At 35.0% G+C, this 20,047-nt stretch overlaps 1 protein-coding gene across 2 annotated transcripts in view; it reads right to left on the bottom strand.

The window, feature by feature from the left end:
• Nucleotides 1–20,047, bottom strand: part of OTOGL (otogelin like) — an 83,763-nt gene that overhangs the window by 3,947 nt on the left and 59,769 nt on the right. Inside the window, exons 37-57 of one of the 2 annotated variants that reach the window (XM_085537683.1) lie at nt 17,756–18,654; nt 16,346–16,523; nt 15,313–15,455; nt 14,991–15,014; nt 14,778–14,870; nt 13,887–14,076; nt 11,687–11,901; nt 9,592–9,733; nt 9,083–9,268; nt 8,413–8,625; nt 7,530–7,634; nt 7,115–7,222; nt 6,560–6,661; nt 5,374–5,478; nt 5,246–5,286; nt 4,168–4,231; nt 3,484–3,662; nt 3,031–3,135; nt 2,132–2,251; nt 1,802–1,847; nt 4–75 (exon numbers count right to left, since the gene is read on the bottom strand). In XM_085537683.1, coding sequence (XP_085393809.1) covers nt 4–75; nt 1,802–1,847; nt 2,132–2,251; nt 3,031–3,135; nt 3,484–3,662; nt 4,168–4,231; nt 5,246–5,286; nt 5,374–5,478; nt 6,560–6,661; nt 7,115–7,222; nt 7,530–7,634; nt 8,413–8,625; nt 9,083–9,268; nt 9,592–9,733; nt 11,687–11,901; nt 13,887–14,076; nt 14,778–14,870; nt 14,991–15,014; nt 15,313–15,455; nt 16,346–16,523; nt 17,756–18,654 — 3,330 coding nt within the window. Of the gene's footprint in view, nt 1–3; nt 76–1,801; nt 2,252–3,030; nt 3,136–3,483; nt 3,663–4,167; nt 4,232–5,245; nt 5,287–5,373; nt 5,479–6,559; nt 6,662–7,114; nt 7,223–7,529; nt 7,635–8,412; nt 8,626–9,082; nt 9,269–9,591; nt 9,734–11,686; nt 11,902–13,886; nt 14,077–14,777; nt 14,871–14,990; nt 15,015–15,312; nt 15,456–16,345; nt 16,524–17,755; nt 18,655–20,047 lie in introns of both variants that reach the window. The other variant, XR_014942672.1, reaches the window with a different exon arrangement.

The raw sequence follows: 20,047 nt of genomic DNA, 5'->3' as shown, positions 1-20,047 counted from the left end.
TACCTGGTTCACAATTAATACTACCAGTAGGCACTACTGGACTAATGGCAAAGGGCAATAGACCCAATCCAGAACCTGGCAGAACCATTAGGAATATAAGTTTCTCATGAAAAAAAAACATGTTGATATAAATGACATTTCGTTAATTCTTACACTGCCAACTGCAATTTTTCTTTCAGCAAAAGGTGATTGATGAGCTTTCCTGATAGTCCTCCAAATTTAGGAACTGTGTAGCTGCTTCAAGTCTCACTAAAGATGGCCTAAACTTTATTACTCTCCTGATTAACACAAAACTTCCTTTTAATAAAACTTTGGCAACTCTCTATGGCAAGGTAAGAATTAAATATACGTAGTCATTTTGCATGCATGCATCAAATCAAGCTCTTCCAGAAAGACTATTTGTTCCCATTAAAACCCCAAGGTGCTGCAAGCTCTATTTATACATACTTTCTTTATCCACTTCATCACTGGGCACATGCTTTTAGTTAAAAATAAATAAATAAAATAAAAATAAAATAGTATATAATTGTATAAATTATATTTTTATTTTTTTTTAGCAGCCACTTGAGCAAGAATTTCTGAAGTATAACATTTAGCACAATTCTGGTCTGATAATTTTCTCTATTGATTTTAATTAAAAAGAAGGCATTGTGTTTATGAAAAGTGTTTTTATTTTCCATGCTTTGCATATGACAGACTGTAACAATGCTTACAGATCTCTGTCAAGGCTTTGCAAAGCATAGAAACTAGAGCATTGATCAATTCTATTTCTGATAAATATGAATATTAAGACTTCCTATTTGATATTATTAATTAAATGTTTACTTTTTTAAAAAATCCCAGAGACTAATTATTCCAAATACTCTAATTCTGATGTTGAGCACAGAAAGGTCAAAAAAGGGAGAAAGTAATTTCTATGGCATTCAACAAGTTCTTGCACTACACATTTAATTTCATGTTTTGTATGAATTCTTACCATATTCATATTAACTTCATACTGTGGAGTTTTCTTTTTAGGTACAGATAATTAGAGAACTTGAACAGAAAACTTTTCCTAGTCAAAACTGAAGAGATAACCAGAGTTCATTTGCAGTGTGCTTTAAAACTTGCATAGGTTATGAAAACTTTATGCAAACTTGCATTACAGTTCATCAAGAATATTTTAAAGTGACACACTCAGAGAAAGTGAATGTATTCCCAGATATCAAAATGTCAATTTTGTATATAGGAAATGTTAACTTTAATATTATTCAACTCCCCAAAACTTTTCTTCTTTTCATTTGGGATTTCAGTGTATATTCTACAATGGAAAGAAACCATTTCCAATTAAAAATATTTTATTTCAGTATTCAATTTTACAGTACTTTCACCTGAGAAAATATATAGTTATAGAACAGAATTAATTTGTATTTTTGGACACTGAGAATCAAATTAAGAATCTGTTTCAGGGGAGAAAATCCTTATCTTTTATGGTGAAAATCATATTGGCAATATTTCACAGTCTGCTTAGCAATAAAGGTAATCTTTTCAGTATTTTAATTGCTGTAATTTTCCAATTTTCCAAAGATTATATTTGGAGAAATTGGTTATACTCCAGAACAAAAATGTTAAAAACCACCAAGACAGCGGCCAAACAAAGCAAGAACTTTTAATAAGAGTGGTTAAGTAACTATAACACATTTATTTGATTTGTGGGGGGAACAGCATGCTTTTCCCTTATCTTTGTCTCAGCAAGGGGTTAAAAAACACAGCCTTCCAAACCAAAGCTAAACTAGCACATAATGCAGCCTTCATCACTTACAGGTCTTGCAGCAGCCATCATTGTACGTCTGCACAATCCCTCCATTCTAGGAAAACAAAAGGAGAACATATCAAAAAAGACTGTGCTCAGTGCAACACTGTATAGTATCTCAAGAGATGACACATTTTAAAGATTTCCAACTAGTAAAAAATAATATAATCTAAATCAAGAGAATTGCACAGATACTCACCACTGTAAATTTATCCCTTACATCTTCTTACTTACCACTTTTTTTAGGTTTAAAGAAAACAAATGAAGCATGCGTGCCCTTTCAAGTGTGTCCATACTGACAGATGAGTTATTCTTACTCACCTCAGCCCAAGTACAAACCTTTGTGCACTCAGAGTCATTGAAAGGGGGGCAGACCATGCCAGAGCCCACTATCATAGCCCCCAACACAGTCTTTGTACACGTGTAGTTTGTGCAGTTGGATATCCACGTGCTGCCTTCCTGAACGCATAATACAAAACCATTGTCAGCAAAGATGACACAGTTCAGCTGTATCTCTAGGCAAATGTTTGTAAAAGTGATGCCTGTGTGCTGCAGGTACATGCTGGAGTGTAAGTTTTGTTGAAACCTGTCCCCACCAGTAGAGGGAAGGCCATCCTAACAACTAGAGTGGTGGCTCCTACCTGAAGAATGTACTAGAGTGGGTCTGCATCAGAAAAAAGAGCTTATGCTTTATTTTGCCCTAAAAGCTCTCAAATCAATGGGAAGGATGAAGCAAGGTATGGAAATACCCAGATCGTTTTGTATGTGGTTGCTGGAGCGCACCATCAGGATCCTGAATCCCAGTGATACAGTTTGGACATTTGCTTACTGTATAAATCACAGTGGGGAGAAGAGAGGTCATGGGAAGAAAGGGACACAGGAGTCCTGATATGGATCCAGAAGCACAAAAGTATTCCCAGGTCATCTAAATCACAGCAAATGACTTAGAGCTACAGTTAGATCTCTGTTTTGCACTTATATGGCCTTAAGTAAACGCTGACATTCACCCATCTTTGTGGAAGATAATTACAACCAATAAAGTAAAATGTGGTATTCATCTACTGTGAAATGGCAAGTCTAAAAATAAATACACCTTTTCCCTATTATGTAATTTACCACAGACAGCTGCTAGTTGCTTAAGCAACACTAAGGAAGTTTGAAGCAATGAAGTGACTGTCCGACTCCTGTGTTTATCATATTATTATACTGATTTTCTGTCCTTCTCCAGAGATACTTACCTCATACACAATTTGTGTGCCATTCTCACTAAGGAAAGAACAGGACACATTCTGACAGGTACCACAGCAACTATGGTGACTGGAGGAAGGAATATACAGCTGATGCTGAAAGAAAATAAAAATGAAAAAAAAAAAAAAAAAAAAAAAAGAAAAAAAAAAGAAAGAAAAAGACAAAAAAACAGAAAAAAAAATGAAAGAGGTTGATTTAAATACATATATATTATATGAAAATTCATTGAATTCTGAAAATAACAATACCTAAGTGAACAATGATATATGGATGGGTGGACATATTTATGTATACTACTATACTACTAAAAAGCACTGATGCTGTTAAGTCTTTAAGCGCTTGCTGAGCAAACTGGACAAGCAAAAATGTGCCTTCTGATTTTTATCTTCACTCCTAAGTTTTATTCCTAAGCTGCATGATTCCTCTGTTTTAAGAATACTTACTGCTTCACATTGCTGGGAACAGTTCACTGTTGTAAAATGCATGGCATTGTATCCCGTGTTCTGGTCTTTTTCTTGTAAACATTGCACAGTGTAACAAAGGTCTCCATCCAAGTACTGAATCACTGATTGTCCAGGATTCAGTACAGTTACCTCCTGGAAGACGCACACATCATCCTTCTCTAACACCAAAAGGAAAAATATTATGAGAGAAAAAAAAACATCATCAAGCAAATTAACAGAAATGCTGTGAGGACAGAAGTAAGGCAAAGTCCTACAAGCTGCAACATGCTGAGTTACAGTTGGGACTTAGGAATGCCTCATGCACTTTTGAGCACTGTATGGGTGAAATCTCCTCCACACAAGGTGGCTGAGTTATGGAAAGGAGCAGTCTTAAAACTGGGCATATACCCTCATGCTGGCTTATTGAGATCAATAGTGCATATGGGTGGGTGGATGGATGGATTTATAGATAGACAGATTGATAGATAGATGGACACTGTGATACCCTCCAATGCCTCACACTGTAAGCCACACTGTAAGCATAATATTGAGAAATGAGAGTATATTTATCTACACAGATTGTTTACATTTAAGGTGATAATGGCTCTGTTTTGGCTTTCGCTTTCTTCACATGCCTTTTTTAGTTTTATCTAAAACCAAGCAGATATGAATAATAAAACTTACCACAAATGTAGTGAATGCATCCACAAGCACTGGAAATACTATTATCTATTTTTTGAACTTCTCCCTGAGAATAAAGAGATTGAAAAGAAAGAAAAAGAAAAAAAGCTTGAAAAGTTATACGCAAATAAATGTAAAGCACAAATAAATGTAGAGAGATTTTGTCTAAAAAATAGAATTATGGTCTTCTTCACTTCTACCTCTTCCTCCATAAAAGAGAAAAATTTCAGTGACCTCAAGAAAAAATGGCCTGTTTCAATTTATTCAGAGTATTTGGCTCTTTAAACAAAAGCACAGGACATCATTTGCTCTGTTTAACCAGCAGAATTGCTAAACAGCAGGTTTTTTTCTGAGATACAAATTTATTTCAATAATAAGCATACCAGCAAAGGAATGCCTGCTATGAAGTTTCTTCATAGAGAGGTAAAAACTGTTAAAATTTGTAGTTCATATATACATGTTACATTATGCAATCTTCACATAAAGGGAAGTATAAACTACAGGGAGACTGTCATTGTCACTGCGGTAATAGCAGGAGTTTGAACATTAAAGTGTAGTTATTTCCAGATCATAGTCCCAGTTGTGAGAGAGTCTACAAAGAACAAAATATTTATGACTTCTCATACCTGCTATATTCAATGCTGTTAAATCTATTAAATTCTAAATTAATTTAATTAATTAAATCTGTTAAACTCTAAACAAAATTATAAATGATTGACAAATAACACATTTGTCCAAGTTACACATTTGATCAAAAAGCTCATTCGTCATTAAATATTAAAAACAGTTATGAATTGTTTAAGTGGGGAAAACTCCAGCATATCAGTTTGAGTCAACAATGAATCGAATAGCACTACAGTTACATTTCTTCTTTTGTCATCCTAAAACACACAGAGTGAAATTTCCCCAAGGAACATTTAAAAATACTGTGCAGAAACCTGTAGTTTCATGCCATGCAGCTTCATGACTGAGCTGGTGGCTGGTGGGCCTCGTTAAAATTAATTTAATTTAACAAAGAATGGAAAGGGAGGAATAAGAACACAAACCAGTATTCAAAACACATTTAAAGGACAGTTCTTACCAATTTGCAAGTCATCGTGGTAGCATTTTCACAACTACATTCTGAGAAGAAAATAAGAACAGCATGTTAGTCAATTAGCTAATTGCCAGCCTTTATTAACAGCAGTGACTAAAGAATGAAATAATTACCACAGTGCCATTCTGGACAACACTGCCCAGGTATTTTTTCCTTCACAAGCATCATGTCATCTGTGCAATTCAAACGAGGCTCAGGACAAAAATTTTCATCACAAACTAAATAGAGAAGAAAGACAGAGATCAGAATTTACTCAAATTTCATTTGATATTTCCAGCTTATATTTCTTTTGATAAACCACTGCAAAAATAAGGACATATTTTGATCTATTTTTCTCCAAGCTTTGCAGCAAAGCTTGGAGAAAAACAAACTACTCAAACTAAATTTCTATAACGTAATGGGAAACAGCTTTTCCCCTAGAATGACTTTAATAACAGCACATGCTTGTATCACTGAAGAAATTTACTGGACTATGAAAGAAGTCTACACAGTAAGACCTACATTTCTAGCTGTGAGAAACTGGGAAAAACAGTGACAAAAGCCTTTTGCATACTTTCACCTTCATGGCAGTACTAGAGAAGGAAAGGACCAAAAAGTGATACCACCTGAAGTAAAAATCAGCAAGCTCCAAACCTACTGGAAGTCTCCATAAAAAACTGAAATAACCCAGAGACTGTACTAGGACAAGAGTTAATTCAGGAACACCCCACTGATCAAGCAGTTACTGACATTACTTAAGAATACATAGTACAGTCTCTGTGTTTTACAAGGCTAGCAAAATGGCTACATTACACTGCACATATTTTTCTTGGTCTGCTTACTGTTTGAATACTAATCAGACCGGTAGTATTTGAAACCCATGGCCTAGTCCTTCACCTGAAAATCAGCAGAAAGTGCCCAAACACTAATGAAGAAAACAGAGGCGTAACATATTTAATTGCAGAAGTTTTCAATATGTGGATGCTTATGAACAGTTGTATTGTTATACACTATTGATGGGATTCAGACCCGGATTTCTGTATCAGTATTTAGATCTCCGTGGAAGTAGCTATGTACTGTTTTGGTGAGGTACATAAGCTCTCCAGACGATATGGACTGTTCTGGCAAGATTACCACTGAATGTCTCAATGACTTTAATCCTACCTCAAAAGTACACACCCTAATTTGTTATTTAATATATAGTATTTAGTCTCTAGACAAAGCCCACCCTAAATGCTGCACCCAGGAGATGTCCACATGCACTTCCTTTCATTTTTACTAAAATTGGTTACAGACTGCATTAACAATAGTTACACTCACCACAATAGTAATGAGGACAACAGTAATGTATGGTATGAAGGTCTACAGTAAGAATTTCCCCTTCATCACACAAAGGAACAGGCTCAATACAGGATTCACAAACTAAATTAAAAAACAATAAACAGTTATTTATAAATTTTAGAAAGCACATGCAAATTTTCTTTAATATTACTAGTCATGCTTATGTGGATTAAAGAGCTTTTATGGACTGACATTCAAAACTAGAAATATAGCAGTAGTACATGCTCTTAGGTGTCAGAACTTACGCCAATAATCAGTTTAGTGTTGAAGAACCACCAAGACTCTGTTGCAGTTCATGATATATCACCTACTGTGTGGATCATATAATTCAATTTTGAAGATCAGTGTCTGTTAACAACATTATTTTGCAGATCAAATATGATGTTAAAAAATAATGTTGGAAATGTAAGATCTCAAAACATGCTTCAGACAGCCTGGCTTGTTAAACTCGTGCTGGCATTCTCAAGGAATTCCTGATTTAAGTTACTGTATTTAAAAATACAGATTGTACTTAACTATTCCTCAGTTACCTACCACAGAGATAAGAGAAACAGCAGGGATCTTCCAGTTTTGCTTCAACAATAAATTGGTCTTCTCTGCAGTCCAGCTGAGAAGAATTGAAACAAACTGAAGGATCGCATTCTGCAAGAGATGAAATAGTATGTTAAGAAGAGTCACAGAAACAATGCTAAAAAGATAAATAAAATGTATTCTTCTTTCCCTTAGTAAAAAAAGTCAAAGAAAGAAAAGAAACAGACTGTTGAACCAGAAGAAACACAAAACATAAATAAAAAAAGCGTTGAAGATATAAAAAAGATATACCATCTCCTGGTATTATTTAGTGTCCTGTTCTGCTGAAAATTGGAACAACTTGTAAATGAAGTTTCTTACAACAGGCATCACAAGATTGGAAAGTGTTGAACAAATTGTTTATTAGTGTTTCCCTTACCGCATCGGTACTGTGGACAGCAGGACAGGGGGCTGTAGCCCACAATCAGTTTCTCACTGCTTTTGCATGTTGGAATAACAGCATCACACAATGACATGTTACATTCTGCAGAACAAAAAACAAACAGTTTTCATGTATTTGAAACCTACAGCAACCAAGTCAGCTTACAGCACATCACTGTCTAGACCTCCCAGTTCAACCCAGGGCTGGTACAGCTCCATTCACGTGGCACTGTACAAGCAAAGCTAAATCCCTCCCAGAGCAGGGAAGCACCCTGCTTCCTGCATATGAAAATGTTTCTTGAACAAATCAACAACACAGTGTCAGTTACAGGTAGCCAAGGAGCAAAAGTACCACATCAACTGGACCAAGACCTTTCAAGAAGTAAATATCTTCTGCTTGACATTTTAGCAGCAATAAGCATATTCCTTTTGCTGAGAACTATGGCTAAATTGAATATTAGTAGTCAGTGATCACCTCACAGAGTACTGCTTTCTGAGATACAGAATAATGGAAAGTCAAAGGGCACTTCACTTAATACCAAGGCACTTGTAAGAATGCCATACGCTCTGGTAACTGCCCTAACTACCAAGGTCCTTCTGACATTGAGTATTTCTCAATTTCTTTTGAAATCTTTCAGAAGAGCTTAACAGTCTGCTAATGAAACAGAAATCATGTTTCATTAGCAGACTTGGAATAACTAAATTGTTATTTCATTGAGTTAGTTCTTAAAGAAAAGTGACAGTGCTGATACAACCAGCTACAATTACCTAAATACCACTTCTCAGAAACATCACCTTGAACCCTGTCAAAAAAAAATCCTTTCTGACAAGTACCAAGCATTTAATTTACACTTCTGTAACTGGAAATACACGTGGCATACCACAGACTTTTTTTGGACAGCAATCCCCTACTTCCATGACAAGGACAATCACTTCTCCTTCTCTTTCACAAGCTGGTGGTGGATCCTCATTGCATTCAGGTTCTACAGCAATAATGCTTCCATTTTCTAAACAGTTGTATATGCAACAGCCTCTTGTGGACCCATTCCAGATCTCCCCAGCAGAGCGGGGTTGTCCTCTGTTATCTGTACATGCTGAGAGAAAAATGTTACATCCCTTTGACAAGTGGAGAGAAAGCCTGCAAGCAACACATTTGTTTGATATCTATGAGACCTTACGGCTTAAAATAAGAGCACTTCAGGCATTATGATGAATAAAGAAAAGATGATGATATTAAACAAATGCTTTTTATGGGTAAAAATAGTCAGTGAATGCAGGGAAAGTAAGCTGCCCCTGCTACTCCTTCCTTATTATTCTAGAAAAGAAAGCCTGGGAACTATGGAAAAATGACCATTATTTTTCTCCTGCAGAATGAAATCAGGTGATAGACTTACTTAAGCTGTATCTTGAGATAAGACTAGGCTCTGTAGAATAGAGCTGTATTGGATTCACACCTTCTGAAGTCTGACACAGAATTTAAACGTGGCTTACACTGATCTGTAGTTAATATTAGCAGATAATTGCAAACCCCCTCTGCCCTACTTCACTTACTACATTTTTCTTCTGGGATACAGAGGTCTGAGTCTGTTCTATGTAGAACAGTGCCACTTCTACACACACAGTCTTCCCTTAAATAAGAACATGGAGAATCTTCATGCAACCACTTGTTCAAGCATGTCTTGGCTTCACAGGGTTTCACGCAAGGTTGGTATTCCTTGCCCTTAGGACAACTCAATGCTGCAAATGTTAAAAAGAGGAAACTGAGTATTGACTCAGAATTTAATTGCATAAACAAGTATTAGTAACAAGAAAGTGTATCATAGAAAGCATACATTTATATATTTAGTGGTACTTTAGTTAAACTACTCATTCAATCAAGATTAAAATCCATGACACTACTGATAAATCTCAAGAACTTGTACAATGCCTTACTAATACCATGATAGAATGAAACAGTGTTTCTAAGAACAGTAAAAAGAAATACTTTTTTTTTAACTCATCACTGAACTCTGCAGCAGGATAAAGTCACATTAGGATATGGAACATTGCTGTCTGCTTACGACAGTAATCAGGTGTCCTCCATTTAACGCAGATATTGTGCTTGTTGCATAAAGCTACATACGCGGAAAGTGCATCACACTCATAATTCCAAAAATAAGTACTGTTGATCCACATCTTCTCACAAAATTCCTGTGGTGAAACCTAGGAACACATTTTAACTGAGAATTAACAAATAGAAGAGCTTTCTGTAATTAAAATTAATCATAATTACAAGAACTAATACAACTACATGGAAATAAAATAAAAATTAATGTCTAAAGTAAACTATATATATATATATATATATATATATATAGTTTATAGAATATTCTGAAATATATGTGTGTGTGTGTGTATATATACATTATATATATATATACACACACACACATATATATATATATTTCAGAATATTCATTTTGCAGAACTTAATCTGCCAGAATTTATAATTCTCCTGAATGTGTATGAAAGAAAGCCAACTACTTAACGGATAAACCAAGTACTTCGCAATTTCTATGCTATATCAGATTTTGTTATAGACCAGGAAAATATGTAATTTCATTGTACCTGAGGCTATGAGAGTTCTCCTGGAAACATGAATGAAGTATGATTTCTTACTATTCAGATTAAATTATTTCATAATTAGATATGTTCAAACAATTACAGCTAGCCACTGGTGCTATTCTACCTTCTTGATTCCAAACTGCTCGCCACTGTTCTTTCCCTCCATCGTTCCCTCCCATTTTGTTTCTGTGGCAGAAAGACAGCTCTAAAACCTCTTTAAACCCATTTCCTTAGGAAGAACTCTCTATATTAATTTCTAACTGGAAAAAAAAAAAAAAAAAAAAAAAAAGAGTGAGTTTAGGAGTTTGAAGGAAGGGGTTCAGCTGCTTGCAATACTTGCAGCAACATTTGTCTGGCATGAAAACCACAAAGAGTATTGCAAAGCAAAACTAGGTTGGAAAAATAGAATTGTTAGAAATGAATAGGAAATTTGGAAATGTCTATCTTTAGGAAAGAAGGGGTCATTTGAATAATTAGTCCTTTTTATTCTGAATTAAGTGGAAGAATCGGGAAAGCAATTCAGTCCTGAGGGAGATAGGATTTCTCAATTAAAGTTGCTGCCAGGTGTTGTGTTGCACTGGCTACCTCTAGTGGTAGCCTGTGTGCAAGAACTACATCCCCTTTTGAAAACACAGTTTCCAAAAATAAAGTGTTATGATTTCCGTGAGAAACTCTACAAAATTATCAACATAATAGCAACTACATCAGAAGGGGAAATATAATTAGTACAGTCAGTCTCAGATTGCATGAGTTGCTGCTGTATCCAGAAAGAGCATGAGGCTTCCATTTCTAGTGACTGTTGTCAAGCTTTTCTTAAAAATATCTCCTTAGGAACACACCTGTGTCGAGATAATGAACTATTGTCACTCCTGAGAGCTCTGCCTACTCAGTCATTTAAGAAACAGCATAATAGCACAGAGATCTACATAAATATCTGTTTCACTTTACATAACAAAAACTGAATAACTAAGATGATTAAGGGCTTGGAGCATCTCCCATATGAGGAAGGGCTGAGGAACCTGGGTCTGTTCAGCATGGGGAAAAGACTGAGGGGAGGTGATTAACGTTTATAAACATCTAGAGAAGTGGGAGGCAAATGGATGAGGCCAGGCTCTTTTCAGTGGTGTGTAGTGATAGGACAAGGAGCAATGGCCTAAAACTTGAACACAAGTTCCATACAAACATGAAGAAGTTCTTTACAATAAGAGTGACAGAGCACTGGAACAGGCTGCCCAGAGAAGCTGTGGAGTCTCCTAATGTGCAGATATTCATGACCCACGTGGATGACTACCTGTGTGACCTATTGTAGGGTAACTGCTTTCGCAGGGGGGTTGGACTACTGATCTCTTCAGCTCCCTTCCAACCTCTGTGATTATGTTTTTCTGTGTTTATTTACAATGGACAGCATGACAAATACATTTATTAAAGCCATCCATCCTGTTGTGAACTCATGAAAATAAGCATAAAATTAAAAAAATCTGCATCCCTCTCATACTTGTCTTATTTATACAACTTCTATGTAATTTGCACCTGGAATTTCTTTGTACTCACTTTATTGTGACAGTGGATGAAAACACTTCTGTTTAACAGCTCCATGCAGAATGTGCAGTTATCTTCAGTACAGTTTCTTACTGGCCTCCTAGTTGTTACATCAAGGGATTTCTCAATTTCCCAGCTCTTAATAAACACTTCAATTTCCTCCATATTTGTAATTATGGTTCTGTTTTGCATTTTCAGGTCATCAGTAGGATCTCCGTTACACACCCCTGGAGAGAGAGCATCATATTCAAAGTGGAAAAAAAAAAAAAAGAACACACAGAATATGGCAAATTACTTCCTTTGAGAAGGAAATGTGCATTTGATAAGGTAAGAATAACACTGTATGAAGTTCTCATGTGAGACTTAGCACCTGAATTTTAAAGTCCAAGCAGCCTCATGTACATAGAAGTTCCAACTGTATACTCGTTTTTTATATATTTTTTTATTATATATTACCGCCAGTAAAATGAGCAGACCATGCAACACTAGTAATACTTTTCTCAAAAATTAATTAATTTTTAAGGAAAACTGCTACCAAAATGTTCTGTTGAGGGTGGAAAGTTCACTGTCATGGCACCAGATTCTATTACTGTTCTACTGAACAGTAGGCTGTCAATGCCTAACATCCACTTTCTATCTGAATGCATTACAGATTGTATTTAGTTAATTCATCAGTGGAAACAGAAACCTCTAATAAATACATAAGAAGTCAATAGCATCAAGCTTTTTAATCTTCACAATAGTGTATCACATCCCAGAGATCAGCCAGCATTTCTGTGGCTTTTTTCTACTTTGCTTCTACACTGCTAAACATAGCCCAGTCTTTGCCTTCATGCTTTCTCATAATCTCCAGGGTCCCCAGGAGGCTAGCTTGGTTTAACAAACCCTGTTATTCTCCCATATGACACAGAGAAAATGGTATTTGCGTGGTAAATATTTGACAATATGCTTAACAGTGCTGTTTCTTTTTGCTGCTTCAGTGCCTAGAATTTGTAGTCACCCTAAAGAACTGCAGAATCAAGACAGCTGTAAAAATAAAACCAATTTAACACTTAGCCCAACATTTTTTTGCAGCCTAAGAGGGAGAGGAAAGGAGAATTCTAGACAGAAACAAACATGAGATGATAGGAAAAAAGCTCTATGTGAAGTTTCCTGCTTCTTGTACAAAGTCAAGCACTTTGTCAGTTCAGATTTGAGCTGTTTCAGATTCTTTGCCCTCCTGTCTTTTTGTGACACAAAGAGTAACTTTTCTACTATCCATCCTACCTGTACCTCATTCCCTTCTTTTCCAGCATGTGCAGGAAAGATATTACTGAGAATGACATTGGGAACATGTGCAGTACCCGCCAGGGCCAGCATTCCCCTTCTCTCCACAGAGTTAGGAGAACTTCAGTTTTGTTTATGAAGAAGATAGCAATTGATTTTAAATATCTAATGTTTGTAATTTGCACATAAATCATGAATTATTTTACTTGTTTTTAAAAGTAAATATACTTAGAAATATTTTAGAAGCTGATTTTCAATATGGGACAGGTTTCAGTAAAATCACAATGTACCAGAAAATCAACATGTATGATAGAATTAAAGTTACTTTAAAATACCTGCTTATACTTTTCCATAAAATTCAACTGGCTGTTATAAAGATGTTTTTTAGACAAGCCTGACATGTGCTGAATTTATTATCATCATAATTTAGTTTGGAATACCCTAGCAATAGTCTTTAACTCTAAATCCAACTGTCATGGGTCTCAGACCCTTCAGAAAATACATCTTTTATCAGTTTTTGCATAGCATTTACTGTCTCTGCCAGCATCACAGTTATCCCTTTCTCCTGTTATCACTGAAATATACTCTCACTACTTGACCTTCTTCAATAGTCATTTCTCCATAGAAAATGTTGCCCTTTATTTCACTTGTTCTCAAGGATATTCTTAAAAAAAAAAAAAAAAAAAAAAGGCAGAGAGTATTAAGTTAATTAAATACAATGTATAGAACATTACTTGGAAAAATACCTTGTTAGGAAGCATTGCTTTCACACACAATTATCATTTTACTATTGTTAATTAACAGAATTTCAAAAGCCCACCTCAAATAGAATTGTTAGTGTAACTACTAGAAGTCATGAGAGCCATAGGGATAATAGATCACAAAAATGAACACAGAAAGGAGGTGTAAATGTTGAATATGAAAACAATTGCCACCACAGTCTTACCACAAAGTCCTTCTGTCTTCACTGATGTGTTAGAGTGCAATCCATACTGTATATCTATGATGCCTGTAATGTGAGCCCACTTGATGCTAATACCAGCTGGAGTATTAATGACATACATTGCACCAGTATCCTGAATACTCAGTCCTTCTTTTGAAAATGGTAAGGATGGTATTACAGAATCCACTACTACCTAAAATAAACCAAATACAGCCTTTAGGGACAAAAACAGATTGCAAAGACGTATTTTATGTGATGTCTTCACATCAAATAGCAAAAAAGATTTTTACAGCCTCTGCCATATGCTGTGTCAGTAATTGCTGTGCTTAATTCATTCATAGTGTTTCTTGTCTGTGACAGTGTAACTGCAGATGAAACAGGCATGAGAAAAAAAAATGCCATAAATTTTTTTTCTGATTAAGCAGTATCCCATACTTATCCCATATAATTTGGTTAAAATAATATTAATTAAAAAAAAAAAATCTAATCTCAGTTATTCAGTTTCCTATTCTAATCTGTTATTGTCCAGCATAAATAAGAGCTTAAATATATATTACATCTTCTGTAATATATATTACATTTTCTGTAATATATATTACAGCTTCTGTTCTGCTTGATGATATCTGGAAATACATTATCAAGTATGAATGCTTTCATAGCTTTTAAAAAATCTTTAATATCTCAAAACACTTTGAAGAGTCATATAAGTGGCAGGCAAGTAAATCTGAGTATTAAAAATGTTATTTTTTTCCTAGCATATCATGAATCACTCGGAATGTGAATTGCAGAAGGGATCCTATTACTGTAAGTCTGACCTACAGCATTCTACAACAGAATAGCACTACAGTTACCTCTTCAGTGTACACATGCTATATATTGCTGGCATATACTTACTTTTCTTTCTAAACGATCAATGAGTAGTTCAGATGTACGTGTTGTTACATTTAATTTCTTAAAACAGAGCCCTGAAGTGTTTGCAGGAGGAACCTTGAAAGAACATGAATGAATGAGTTTGGTTACAGTTTTTGAGGAGGAGGAGAATTATTTTCATAGATGTATTATTAAAACAATTTATAATTGGTGAAAGAAAGAAATAAAAGCACTTACTATTTTTCTTATTGAATTTGCACTCTGAAAAACATTGAAAAGTAGATTAGAAATGCAGTGATAACTGTCAGAATTCTTATTTTACAAAAACAAATTGATTGCTTTCTTTGTGTTTAAACATTTTTCTACAACAATTTTCCTAATTAAACTAATATAAAACTAAATAAACTCAATACATTTCTTACAAATAATAAAAACTAATATGCAGAATGCATCTTTTAACGAACTGTTTTTAGGAACATGCATTTTTGTCAACTGCTAGATCCTGAACACAATAATTCCAGACACTTCTACAGTAACCAAGGAAATGCAATTTTCTTACTTGATTAGCAGGACATTTTTCAATATGGGCGACAATGATTTCTCCTGGTAGCTTGACTAAAATATAGGAAGCCATGTTACAGAGAGCTATGTTGTTTCCATCAAACGTAATAACACTCAGTTCAGACAGAACAGAACACTGACCTAAAAAAGAACTGTCATTTAATGAGATTATCACAAAACATAATATTAGGCATTTCTAAAAAATGTTCAGTTTGACAAATACTTTCATATGAAGTGCTTTCATATAAGATGCTTTCAAATATATGTCTAGATGACATTGTTCTGCAGACAGCATACTGAGCCACAAGGAGAAGCACCTTAGGTTACTCTGGAAAACAGCTTAATCAAGTGCTTTGTTCCCTGGGAAAATTTAAATTGGTGAAAAATTAACTTATGACAGTGTTTCACAGGTAAGAATAATTAAGTCCTACATTGTCAGATGAAATGACAATATAATTAAATTAATTAAATGCAAATATTTGATGTGCTGTTAGCAAGAGACGTACCCATTCTATCTCAAGATGAATATTTTAAAAATATTATATAATTTTCAGAAATGCTGAAAAGTTTTTCATATGAGTTCTCTTTGAACTCCTGGTACTCCAAGCAGAAAGTCTGCTCCCAATCTCTACAGTTTCCAAATGTCAGTAATGACTCCTTTTAGAGCTGAGTGAAATCTGGAGTTTCTTTCATGAAAGGCTAGTATTTTATTTGTATTCTTCTCAAAATGTTGACATACAAATGTTTTCTAATGATAAATATTCTGAAGATTTTCATCTGAAAATGTTGATATTCATGTTGCAGCTCTAATTTCAGTGTTTTTGTTTCAAACAATCTCGACTCCTGAATGTTAATTCAAAGATACCAAACAATTTACTATATTTCATTGTGTTTTCCTGATGAGACCTAAGTCATCTCCTTTAAATTAATTTCTATATTCAACCTCATATTTCCACCGAAATAGTCTCTTAGTTTACCACCTAAAATTTTCATATTAAGGTTGTAAGTATTTTTAAATAAAAGTGACTTACAAGGACATTCCCATTCTGGGCAACAACTATCATTATTGACTTGAACTGGCATTCCTCGAAAACCACAGTCTGGCTTTTGCACATCCTTAAGGCAGCTCTTTGAAAGGTTGTATAACATCCAGCCCGTATGAACACATACATACTGGCTACATCTGTCGACAGGTTCAAGGTATCTTGGCTTTCATATAAGGAAAAAAACAACCAGAATCAACTTTACACTCATTGTATTTACGAAGTGTTAACAATTCTTCACTAGTTCATGCTCCACTCTGAAACAGAATCAAAACATCTACAAGACCCCTCAAATGTATTTGTCATTGGGTCTGGTAGCTGGACTAAAATACTGCTTATCATGTGACTTTAAATAAAGTACACACCAGTGCATGCTCTTGTTCCATGAGACACATACATAGCAAGATAACCATCATCTCTAGATCTCTCCAAGTTAACCTGGTCTAAGTTTAAAATAATGAGACTGTTAAATCAGTACTTTGCCCTCCTACTATTAAAAACTAAAAGATCCCTAAATAACCAAAACACTGAGAAAATAAATAAAATAAAATAAAATAAATAAATAAAATAAAATAAAATAAAATAAAATAAAATAAAATAAAATAGTACCACTTTCTCTGAGGAATTGAATACATACATGCAAAAATATGGCTATAAAACAAATTGAATAAAATAAATAGAAATCTGAGGATAATTCAGCCAGTTTAAAAATTCAGGCAGATATGCCAAGAAGGTTTTGATGGTGCAGAAACATCCTACGATTTAAATTTAGAGTGTTTATACTGTACAGACTAATTATCTTGCAGCTGTGGATATTTTAATCTCTTATTTTGGAAATTATTCCTTATTTTTGGTTGTTACAGATGACAAGAGTCCACCTTAATTCATACACAACCTTTTTGTTCTGTCTAGCAATAATGGAATACTCTATATAAAACTTTCAGCATTGAGTGTTTGTGTTATGTCCTGTAGTAACCCAAAGCATTGTAAGAAATACAGAAGCACACATTCCCATCATTTTAAACCCCATCACAAAGAAAGAAATGGAAAGAAAAAGAAAAAATGGCAGTACTTTGCAGAAACCCCAATATTCTATCGTTTCTGTCTTTTTCTGTATCTCAGAAATATAATTTACTGTCTAGAATCAGCACATAGATTTAAAACCAACTCTTCTCCAGAGCAATTCATCTAAGTTACAGAATAGACCAGGACAATATAAGAGTGGGGATATTAAAAGCCCCCAAGAATAATTCATTATCTTTAATTGAACAATAAAAAGAAAAATAGGAGATATTTAAAACCTCGGGTGTAACATGCATGACATAATAAATCAGACTGAAAAGGAATATGTATTTTATATTATACATACACATATTAGTGATCATAAAGTGATCATACCACACATTCAGAAGATGAAGACATCGGCGTATGCATCACTGTGCCGAACAAAGTTTTGTCAGCTATAGTTGTCACTGTGTCTGTGCTTGCCAGAGAAGTTTGTGTTTCCATGGGGGAAGAAGACAGAGCCATTTCACCACTAGACTGAGATAAATCTATTAAAGTTCGATCTTGTAGTTCTGTGTGTTCTGTTAAATTGAGATAAGGTTTAATGGTAGTCTGTGTTAGGATTTTGGACCAATCTGATGTCTTGATATCCAGGACATCTGAGAGATTTTTTGCTGAGGTTATCCTTACACTTGAAAAAGGTGAACTCCGACTTGCAGAAGCTGTCAAATAAGGTAGGAAAGATTTCTCAGTTGTTGTCGACTTTGCCTTGGTTATATTTCTTTGTACATATGAAGTCTGGCTGCTTTCTAAAATACCTACAGTTCTTTCAAATGAGGTTACATATTTAAATTCTGAATCTGTAAATGAGGTACTTTTTGTTTTTGATAATGGGCTTGGGGTACTCATTTTCAGGACAGCCGTTTTTGGAATTTCTTTACTGCTCTGTGAAACTCGAGATGGAGCAAATGTAAGTAAAGATTTGTGTGACTCATATGTAGACATCTCTATGGTAGTAGGAACTGAAGCTGAAGCCATATGAAACTTTGAGTCAGCAAAATCAACAGTGGTTTTTGCAGTAATCCTAGGGTCTACAGTAGTGTCAGAGGCAACTAATGCACTGGCTGAAGAACTAGATGGTATTTTTGCAAAAGCATAAGGTGTTTTTAAGGATGTAGCATTCACTGTTGTATCCGCTATCAGTGATGTAGTGGATTGAGTGATGATTCCAGCTGATATGACTGATACTGTTCCGTCTTCTGCTGAAGAACTTACTGAAGAACTCTGTTTTCCTGGAGAAATAGTAGAGATATGAGCACTCTTAGGAGGAGGTGATGACATAGACACTCTATTGGACTGGTTCTCTAAAGAGACCCCTAGAGTTTTAGGCATTAGTAAAGAGGGTGGTATAATGATGTGTTTAGTGATGCTGAAAGGCAAGTAGGAGAGCCGATGTTTAAAATGAATGTAAAAGAATCTACAGAAATTCGAAGTCTACAACTATACTTATTGATCTGGCTTGTGTATCTGGAGATGAAACTAGTGCTTGGGTACCAATTATATTTTGTGATAACAGTGATGTTCAACTGAATATGGGAACCAGTGAGTAAACTGCAGTACAGACTGTAGTACATGAAGTCACAGACTATGATGATAGCAAGATGTTTCAAAAAGATGATAGCAGTGTAAAAGAAGGATCTTCAGGAATGAAAGTGCTTGCTGTCAGTGTGATGGGGTAATTTTCAGTTCTGTGTGTGGACTGCTTAGGTCCTCTGTAATTTTTGCAGTGACTATCAACATAGTGTTCAGAGGTAGTACCAGTGTCCTAGGAAGGAAGACTAGAGCTGGTAGACTTTCTTGGCTTTTTAGAGGTGAACAGCTGTGAAAAGGAATCAGTTTGCAATATCTATATATTTTCTATTGATCTTGAGCTTGCTATAAACATAGTATCAAATACTGTATGAATTACTATTAAAGATGTTGAAGTAGAAGGTTCTTTATAAATATGCTTTGAGAGAAAAGTGACATCTCCCATAGTTTTGGGAGGTTACAGGGAGTTTATCATGGAATGTACTGCTATAGATACTTGATGTGTTACAGAGGACTAGGAGAAGTGGTTATAGGATCTGAGACACTATTTGAGTTAAACACAGTCATTATGGACAGAGCAGTAGAAATACTGCCTTTCCTTAATGGAGAAGCCTGCTTGAGAACAGTCACTGAAATTTCTACTGAAGATAAAAATGGCTTCAGAGAAAAACTAGAGAACTTGTATTTAGTGGTACCAGAGAAGTTTTAGACAGGGGTTTAGCTGTTTCAGACCATGAAGCTGTCATTAATTGAAGAAAACTGATCTCAAAGCCAGCAAATCTAGTTGTTTTAGAACTTTGATGAGCAACTGAAGTCAATGCAGAAAAGGGTGTTAGTGGACCAACACCAGACATAGTTCTAACAGATAAAGTAGATGCAGTAGGGGTAGGTGTACTTAGCATCAGCTGTGAACCTAGAAGAAATATGAGTCTTGTGAAAGTATCTTTGCCAGCCATCCAAGCAGGCAAAGAAAATTCAGAAAATACTGCTTCTTCCTTAGAATAACTTTCTGAAGGACTCTTACTCTTCACAGTTCCTGCTGGCAGCTCAGAAGTGTCAAAAGATGGTTTGGAAGTTAAAGTGTTGAGGCAGAGG

Source organism: Coturnix japonica, chromosome 1 (genome assembly GCF_054131305.1).
Source record: "Coturnix japonica strain WE chromosome 1, WE-NBRP24, whole genome shotgun sequence".
Taxonomy (NCBI): Eukaryota; Metazoa; Chordata; class Aves; order Galliformes; family Phasianidae; genus Coturnix; species Coturnix japonica.
Note: the sequence above shows the minus strand (reverse complement) of the source record. Positions and strands in the feature narration are given on the sequence as shown.